We start from the raw sequence: 9,845 nt of genomic DNA on the forward strand, positions 1-9,845 counted from the left end.
AAAAAAAAAAATGTCGTTCCCTGGATTTACTAGATATAATCCAGTCCCACAATGGTGTTGCTTAAAGACAGTGATTTGAGGGATGAAAGTAGGCAGAAAGAAAAAAGGTTTTATTATTTGTGCAAGGTAATCTCTTCCTAGGAGCTGGAAGTTTAGAATGCCTTTGGGAGAAATCCGTGAAGAAGTTAATTACGAGCCAAGCCCGGTGGTACATTGTGTAATCCTGTGTGTGTGTGGTGGGGTTAGGCAGGAAGTGCAGAAAGTCAAAGCTGCCTGGGCTATGGAGAAAATATAAGACTGTGGGGATTGCAGACCCAAGTCTCCATGCAGGGTTTGCTACCCTACTTTGTAGCAGACAGCTCTCAGTCAGATTTATATCTCCCAATTCCCCCATTTCCTTTCTCTTGCTTTCCCCCCTCTTTGAACAGGATCCCAGCCACGTCTTGACCTCTAAACTGCTAGTATTTCTTGTCTTGGAATTCCTTTATTCTGGGTTTCCTTTTCTTTGGAGGATGTTGTTTTACTTTGTTCCCGAATTTGTTCTATGGGCAAATGGCCATTAAGAGATTTCTGAGCGCCGGGCGGTGGTGGCGCAAGCCTTTAATCCCAGCACTCGGGAGGCAGAGGCAGGCGGATCTCTGTGAGTTCGAGGCCAGCCTGGTATACAAGAGCTAGTTCCAGGACAGGAACCAAAAGCTACAGAGAAACCCTGTCTCGAAAAATCCAAAAAAAAAAAAAAAAAAAAAAAGAGATTTCTGAGCTAATGAGGCAATTAAGCGTATTCCCTAAAAGTCTGGCCGGGTGAGATGTGGTTGTGGTCAGCAGAGAACAAAGCTGTTCTGTCCTCTCACTCCACATGCGTGCTATGGCATGTGCACACCCATGTACACATTTATCAGATACACACAATAAGTATAAATTTGAAAGTTAAAAACACGTATATATGTGTCTGCAGGAGTGTGTAGCATGCAGGTCCTTTAGAGGCCAGAAGAGGGTGTTGGATCCTCTGAACATGGAGTTACAGGTGGTTCTAAGCAGTCTAACATGGGGGCTAGGAACTTAACTTGGGAGAGCAGTAAGCACTCTTAGCTGCCAAAGGCCTCTCCAGTCCTTCCTGCTTCCGTCCATTGTAATATAGTGTCTTATGTGTAACCCTCGCTAGTCTGGAACTTCAGATCCGCCTCTCTGGTGTCCCCCAGTCCTGGGATAGTAGGCAGGTATCAGCATACATGGTTCTGCTTTCTTTTTTGGTGGTGTCTTCGATTGTATAGGAATTCTGAACACACACACACACCCCACACACACTTTAGTTTTTTTCCCAGTTGATCTGAAACTGTGTACACCATGCTGGCCTCAGACTCAGAGTAATCCTCCTTTCTGTGTCCCAAGTGCTGGGATTACAGGTGTGTGCCCCTGAGCTCAGTCTTGTTTTGTTTTTTGAGGAATGGTAGTTTTTTGATTTTTCTTTTTAAAGCTTTGTTTATTTACTTCCTTGGTGTATGCTTGGATGTGTGTTGTGGAAGACAACTGTGGGAGTTGGTCTCTCCTCACTCTCACAGAGGGCCCAGGGGTCAGGCTTGGTGGCAAGCTAATTTGTCTTTGATGTTAGTGGATTTGTTGTTGTTTAAGGTAGTCTCCTGTAGCCCAAGTAGTGAACTTGCTCTGTGGTCTAGGATGACCTTGAGCTCCTGCCCCAATCTTTCAAGTCCTGGGATTGTAGGGACTACCACCTCCCAGGTATATTCAAGTCTTTATCTGGATTTGATTTGTGTGGTTGGTGAGGCAGGAATTTAGGGGCTTTTGTTGTTTGTTTTTAATATGACTAATTAGTCCTTCACTGTCATTTATATGCCTAAGATTTATTTTTATTTCTGATTGCAAACATAGGTGGGATTAAAAACAATTTTAATCCTAGTACTGGGGGGGGGGCGGGGCCAGGCAGATCTCTGAGTTCAAGCCTGCCTGGTACACAATGTGAGTTCCAGGACGTCAAGGCTGCACAGAGAAACCTTTTTCAAAAAACGTGTGTGTGTGTGTGTGTGGTCGGGGGGAGAGATGATCTGGTGATATTTCTCTTATTATTCATTATTGATGTAAAAATTTTTCCTGTTTTATAGATTCTTTTTGTCATTTTGAAGAAACTTTCAGCTGAATTATGAAAGATTATGATGAACTTCTCAAATACTATGAATTATATGAAACTATTGGGACAGGTAATTGTTAATTTTTTTCTTGGAGGCAGAGTACAGATAAAATAATTGGATGTATGGTCTATTTGGGTTGTTATGAGCTTTTTAGTATAATTGATGTAGCTTAAATTTTTTCTACCTAGAATTAAAAAATTTAAATTTATTTTATCGTTATTGTTGTGTGTGTCTGTGTGTACGATGTGTGTGGGGCATACATATCAGCCTGCATGGAGAGGTAAGAGGGCAGCTTTGTGGAGCAGATTCTATTCTTCCATCTTTATAGAGATTCTGGGGCTGGAAGTGAGGTTGCCAGGCCTGTGTGTCAAGTGCCTTTACCTGATGAACCATCTCGCCTGATCCTCTGCCTACTTTAATAAGCAGAACAGGACAAGGGTGGACTATTAGCGGAAGCCTCATAGGTCATTGAGAAGGAACATTTGACTTCTAGTGTAAACAAAAGCCACGGGAGTGGAGTCCTGGCGGTTGAGCTAAGGCATGGTCTGACCTCCCCCTCTTAGCATTGGGTGGGAGAGGGCAAGGACAGAGGTGAACAGCTGTGGGGAAGCAATTGCAGTGAGGAGAGTGACCCTGGAGATGATGGCAGCATGGTTAGAATGGTGGGGTGGAGCTAGTGAGGCAGTTACAACATACGATAAAACACGCAAAGTGGCCGGGCGGTGGTGGCGCACTCGGGAGGCAGAGGTAGGCGGATCTCTGTGAGTTCGAGACCAGCCTGGTCTACAAGAACTAGTTCCAGGACAGGCTCCAAAACCACAGAAAAACCCTGTCTCGGGGGAAAAAAAAACAAAAACATGCAAAGTGCACAGATGTTCATGAGAACATGAAGACACAGTCGTGCATTACCTGCTCAGAGAAGACACGGTAATTTCTAGTCAGTACTGTTCCTTTCCCCCAGGGAAGTCGTTGGTATGTTTCCCCCAGGTAAGCAGGTAGGATTTGCTGCTGATGAGTTGTATGTGGACTGCTAGAGAAACGAAGTTCCAACTGGGAAAACAGTGGGGGAGACTGTGGGAGAGACTATCAGAAACTTCTTTTTGAATGTATTAACATCTTTCAGATAACTAGAGCCGTTGAGCACTGACCCAGTTTTAAAACATAATTGCTTGCCTTCATAGTTTTTTTTTAATGTTTCTTGAGACAGAGTTTCTCTGTAGCTTTGAGCTTTTCTGGCACTTGCTCTGTAGACCAGGCTGGCCTTGAACTCATAGAGATCCGCCTGCCTCTGCCTTTCCAAGTGCTGGGATTAAAGGTGTGCACCACCACTGCCTGGCTACCTTCATAGTTTTTAAGCTCAGTGAAGTTTTATATAATTTGTCTTCAGTTTCAGTAACTTTATATTGTATTTTAGCGTGTTAATAAAGTTTAATTACAACGTTAACTATAGAGTCTATTTCTTTTTTTTTTAGAAAAGATTTACTATATTTATATGCGTGTTTGTGATCTGAGTGTGAGTAATGTGTGTGTGTGTGAGATCTGAGTGTGAGGTGTGTGTGTGTGTGTGTGTGTGTGTGTGTGTGTGTGTGTGTGGCTGAAGAGCCCAGAAGAAGGTGTTGGATCCTCTGGAGCTGGAGTAACAGGCAGTTTTGAGCTGTCTGCTGTAGATTCGGGTAGCTAAACTCTGGTTATTTGTAAGAGTGGCAAGAATACTTTAACTTGCTAGCCATCTCTCTAACTCCCATAGAGCATATTTCTAAAGAGTGAGGTTTTTTTTCCTTACGATTTTATCATATATTCTTTATTTACTGTTCATGGTAGGAAAACCTCCATCTAGAGCAGAGGTTCTCAACCCTTCCAATGCTGTGACCCTTTATTACAGTTCCTCATGTGGTGACCCCAACCATAAAATTATTTCATAACTGTAATTTTGGTACTTTTATGAATTATAATATCAACATCTGTGTTTTCTGATAATCTTAGACAACCCCTGTGAAAGGGTCTTTTGACCCACAAAGGGGTTGTGACCCACAGGTTGAGAACTGCTGATCTAGACACATTGAAAAGAATCTCGAGTCATAGCTATTGGAAATGACAGAAGAAAGACAAACTTCTCGGAAAATGACTCAAAGAGCCTTTTAAGAAATCTGTGCTTAAGCCGGGCGGTGGTGGCGCACGCCTTTAATCCCAGCACTCGGGAGGCAGAGGCAGGCGGATCTCTGTGAGTTCGAGACCAGCCTGGTCTACAAGAGCTAGTTCCAGGACAGGCTCCAAAACCCAGAGAAACCCTGTCTCGAAAAAAAAACCAAAAAAAAAAAAAAAAAAAGAAAGCTGTGCTTATTCATCTTTTTGTACTTAGGTGGCTTTGCAAAGGTCAAACTTGCCTGTCATATCCTCACTGGAGAAATGGTAGCTATAAAAATCATGGATAAAAATGCACTAGGGGTAAGTTTGAAATTATTTCTTTTCCTTAGTTACACAAAATGATGGGCTCTACTGTGATACTTTTATATATGGGAGTTGTATCCATTGATCATTTATCCTTCATGACATTAAAAAAGTTACTTTGAGTCAAGGTTTCACTATATATAGCCCTGGTCTTGAACTTACTTTTTGTCAAGATTGGCCTTCAACTTGTGATCTTTCTGCCTTAGCTTCATAAGTGTTAGGATTGCCAGTGTATGTCATCACACCCTACCAAGAAATGTATATATCTTTTCATATGTATATATGCATGCATGTGTGTGGGCACATGTGTAGGTATGCTGTATATATATTTTCATATGTATATATGTATGGCATACGTGTAGGTATGTGTACATGTATGTGCCCATGCATGTACAGAGGCCTGAGGTTGATATTGGAAATCTTCCTTGATTGCCTTCCACTTTATTCTTTTTTGAGGCAAGGTCTCTCAGTCAAACCCAGAGCTTGCTGATATGGCTAGTCCTGCTAGAAAACCTCCTGTGGGGATACCATCTCTATTCTGAAGCTGAAATTCTAAGTGAGCTGAGCTGTCATACCTAGCTGACATTTATGTGATTTCCGGGGACCCAAATTCTAGCCCTCTTGCTTGCATAACAAAATGTAAAGATATGGAGACTCAAGAGATGGCTCAGCAGTTAAGAGCACTTACTGTACTTTCAGAGGACGCAAGCTCAATTCCCATCACCCATGTCCAGCATTCACAACCATGTGTAGCTCCAGTTTTAGGGGATCCTACTCCTTTGACTTCTGGGGACACCATAATTATGTGCACATACCCACATGCACACACAAACTTACACATAATTAAAAATAGTGATAAAATTCTTTTAAAAAGCAAGAGATGGTTCTGTTGGTAAAGTATTTGCTATGTAAGAATGAGAACATTGCCTGGTGGTCATGGCACACACCTATAATCCCAGCACTTGGGAGGCAGAGGCAGGTGAGTCTCTGAGTACGAGGCCAGCTTGGTCTTCTGTAGAGCAAGTTCCAGGATAGCCAGGGCTACACAGAGAAACCCTGTTTTGACCACCCCTCCCCCCGCGATTAAGAACATGAATTTGGATCCCAAGCACTCACATAAAAAGCTGAGTGGGTGCATGGTTGCTTTACACATCTATAATCTCAGAGCTGACAAAGTGTGTGCCATCTAGACTGATTGGGGGCACCGGGTTCAAAGAAAGACCCTGTCACACAAAAAAATAGATGGGTAGTGATTAAGGAAGACATCTAATGCTGACCTCTGGTCTCTGTATGCATCTGCACACATGTTCGCACACCTCTGCACCTCATTTATAATCCTAGGTCTCACGTGTCAGAAGTAGGAGTTCCAAGTGCAAGGTCAGTTTGGTTCACATAGCAAGTTCAAGGCTAGTGAAGGCCATATGAAAAGTACTTTTATAATTCTTTTTGTTTGTTTGTTTTGTTTTCCGAGATGGTTCTCTGTGTAACAGTCCTGGCTGTCCTGGAACTTGCCTCCATCTGTCTCAGCCTCCCAGGTGCTGGGCTAAAAGACATGGCCACCACTGCCTGGTTTAATTCCTTTTCTTTTCTTTTCTTTTCTTTTCTTTTCTTTTCTTTTCTTTTCTTTTCTTTTCTTTTTCTTTTTCTTTCTTTCTTTTTTTTAATTCCTTTTCTTTACTAGAGACTCCTTTCTTGTTCTTTAATCCAGACTGACCTATAGCTCACTTTGTAACTGGTTGGCCTCAGGTTTTCAGTCCTCCCCAAGCCTTCTGACTGCTAGGATTGTATCCAGGCCTTCTAGTGGTGTTTCTGTACTTGGTTTGTTTGGCATGGCCACCTTCTACGATAGTCCAGACTCTTTCAAGATTGTGGGCATTGTGCTCTTGACGACTCTGTCAGTTTGCGTTTTGTCACTTGAGGGGAACAATATAAAAGGGGGCAAGATTGAGTTTTGTCTCGTGGTTTGCGTCCAGGATCCACTGCTTTGGGGAAGTGAGGCTGACTATTGCAATGGTTTGAGCATGTGTCTCAGTGGAAGCCAGGAAACAGAGAGCATGCCTCTGCTAATGGGCTACTCCTCTGTCCCCCCACACCTCGGCTTATTGAGCGGTGCCACAATGCTCAGTGTGGGTCCTCTCTGAGTCCTCAGGCACTCCTAAGTGTGGGCTTTGCTAATCTCCACTCATTCAGACTGACAAATTGTCACTCACATTGAGCTTGCCTTCATAAAATCCTCAGAACACTAATTTTGTAATACTTTTCTGTAATTTTGAGCAGCGTGTTTTAGAGCTATTGATAGCTTTTCCTTCCTCCTATTAAAACTGTTGATATTGATGGTTGGGACATTTTCCAAGAAATTTGTTGCTTATCTGAACTGCTGTTTTGTCAGAGTGATTTACCCCGAGTCAAAACTGAGATCGATGCCTTGAAGAATCTGAAACATCAGCATATATGTCAGCTCTACCATGTGCTGGAGACAGAAAACAAAATATTCATGGTTCTTGAGGTTAGTGCTGGATCCCAGGCAGCCAAAAGTGTTTGCTCGCTTTTCAGTAGTTGAGAGAGAGTTACATCTTATTACCTGAAAAATTAGAACTAATGTTTGCTCTAGTTTCATTTCTATTGCCATGATAAAATAGTCATCATAAGAAGTAGCTCAGAGGAGACTGGTTAGCCACAGTCCTGGGAAGTCAGTGCAGCACAGACTTAACAGAGCAGAGGGAAAGAAGGAAATGCTTGCTTGTCTGCTTGTGCTCAGCTTGACTTCCCCAGTCTCTTACAGCTCAAGACCCCTGACTAGGGAGTAGTGCCACCAAGAGTGGACTTCCCACATCAATGAACTTAATAAAGGTAGTCTGCCACGGACATGCCCACAGGCCAACCTGGTGTAGACAGTCCTCACTGAGACTCCTCCCAGGTGACTCTAGGCTGCTTAAGTTGATAAAGCTAAGCTTTAAAATGATTTAATGGTTCTTCCACTTTCGTGTAGGTTCCTGGGATCAAAGCCATCTCTCTGGCTCTTTTTGTGTCTCTTATTAGTATATATCACGATACATATGTTTCACTGTGACATTTAATGCATATATATTTATGTATATAAAATATATTTATGTTTGAATATTTTGCCTGCATGTCTGTGTGTGTACCATGTGTGTATCTGGTGCCTATGGAAGCTACAAACTGTGTTGGATTCCCTAGGGCTAGAGTTATAGATAGCTTTGAGATGCCATGTAGGGACTGAGAAATGGACTTAGGTTGTCTGGAAGAGCAGCCAGTGCTTTTAACCTCTCAGCCATCAATGTTTTTGACCATTTTAATCCTCTGTTACCTTCTCTCTGTTATCACGGGTCCCCTTCCTCTTCTCAACTATCCCCGCTTCTACTTCCACGTCTTTTGTTTTTCTTTTGAATTTTCTGAGAGTTGCATATATGAGTGTGGGTGCCTTACCAGTGGCTACATCACTGAAGAAAATGTTTCTCCTCACTTATCATTCATTAACTGTATAAATCCTGGAGAGAGGACTTTGTAAGCCTTTCCTCTTAATTACTTGTTATATGCCTCCTACATTTATGTGTGTGTGTGTTTTGTGGTGTGGTGTGTATGCATGTGTATATGCGAGTATGTGTGCTTGCGTATGTGCACGTGGAAACTCAAGAGTGTCTTTTTATTGTTTTTTACATTACTTGTTAAGACAGGACCTCTCACTGAACCTGGAGCTTAGTGTTTAGGGTAGGCTGGCTGACTGGGAGCCCTAGGATCTGCTGCTCGTTACCTCCTTGGTGCTGGGACTGCAGATGTGTGTTGCCAACTGCAGGCCTTTATGTGGGTGCTTAGGGATCTGAACTCAGTCCTTATGCTTGTTCAGCATGCACTACCCACAGACCCATCCTCTTGGCCCCTAACGGGCTCTTTGTGAGAGATTGAAAATTGCTCGTCTTTGGACAGTGACCAGCAATAATTACTGAAGAAACAATAATTACTGCTGCTTTTCAGTTTTGATTTTAGATGACTGTACTAAATGTGAGTACATTAACTTGAGAATGAATTTTAGTGCTTTGTTATAAAAATATAAAGCCCTGAGTGAGCTTTTGAAAATCACAATGGTAGTTGGTTTGACTTCTGTTTATTGCTAATAAAACTGCTCAAGGGAAGAATTATTGTTCTCCTTCCTGGAATAATTAGTGAATTGTTGGATCCTGAGAGTGTAGTTTTAGATATGCTCACTCAGTTCCCTTGCCTTAAAGTTGTGCTAACATTGTCTTCAGTGTGTTTTTACTTTCCATCCTGGGAAGTGATTCTGTCAGCTGTAACTGTGATCTTGCTTTTAAAGTATTGTCCAGGAGGAGAGCTGTTTGACTACATCATCTCCCAGGATCGCCTGTCGGAAGAGGAGACTCGAGTCGTCTTCCGTCAGATACTGTCTGCAGTTGCTTACGTGCATAGCCAGGGCTATGCCCACAGGGACCTCAAACCAGTAAGTGACCCTGTCACAAATGCTCACCTGAGAGTTGAGCGTGGTCCACCTCTTATTTCCAGGTGTCCATGTGTTCTGCTAAAAACCCACGTTTGTTTTCTTCAGAATCTGTCACATTCCTTTTTCTTTCTTACCATTCTCTCACCTGGCAGCTGTGATTTTATCCTCGGCATGATGTGCTGTCGGGCATTTCCCATTCAGTGTTTTGTTTGAGACAACCTCGATCTATATAGCTCAGGCTGAGAGACTCCTGTTTTAGCCACCTAAAATGCTGAATTATATTCCTTTAATTTCAAACCACTTCTCTGTAGAAGGGAGCAGTTCAGTGGGATTGACAGATTCTAATTTTAAAGGACTAATGAAAAATGTGAGCAGTCTTCTAGTCTTTAGGCTCCAATGTGACTGATATAACTGAGTATGTATGTAAGTGTAGCTTCATCAAACAGGGTCAGGGACCTAGAGTAGGTCTGTGGCAGTGTTACCACCTTCTCATGTGTTTAATACCTCAGCCTTCAGTCTGAGCTCTGTTTAGTCTTAAGCTTGCCTTTGGCAGAAATTGTCTTCACTTGTAGTTTGCCTCAGTGTACTAGGAGGAATGGTTTTTCCTCTTTTATCTTATTCTTTGAAAAGATCTCTTACTGAGCCCAGAGCTTGCTATTTTGGCTAGACTGTCTGCCTCAGGATACTCCTCTCTTTGCCTCCCCAGTGCTGGGATTAGAGAGGTGTGTGTTGTCATGCCTGGCTTTTTTTTTTTTTTTTTTAATTTATTTATTTATTGA

General features: G+C 42.5%; 1 protein-coding gene across 1 annotated transcript in view; it reads left to right on the top strand.

The window, feature by feature from the left end:
* Positions 1 to 9,845, top strand: part of Melk (maternal embryonic leucine zipper kinase) — a 69,191-nt gene that overhangs the window by 2,404 nt on the left and 56,942 nt on the right. The window contains exons 2-5 of the mRNA XM_005362115.3: positions 2,118 to 2,213; positions 4,504 to 4,589; positions 6,982 to 7,098; positions 8,923 to 9,066. Coding sequence (XP_005362172.1) covers positions 2,156 to 2,213; positions 4,504 to 4,589; positions 6,982 to 7,098; positions 8,923 to 9,066 — 405 coding nt within the window. The 5' untranslated portion in view covers positions 2,118 to 2,155. The remainder of the gene's footprint in view (positions 1 to 2,117; positions 2,214 to 4,503; positions 4,590 to 6,981; positions 7,099 to 8,922; positions 9,067 to 9,845) is intronic.

This window comes from Microtus ochrogaster, linkage group LG5, assembly GCF_000317375.1.
Source record: "Microtus ochrogaster isolate Prairie Vole_2 linkage group LG5, MicOch1.0, whole genome shotgun sequence".
In the NCBI taxonomy this organism is placed as follows: domain Eukaryota; kingdom Metazoa; phylum Chordata; class Mammalia; order Rodentia; family Cricetidae; genus Microtus; species Microtus ochrogaster.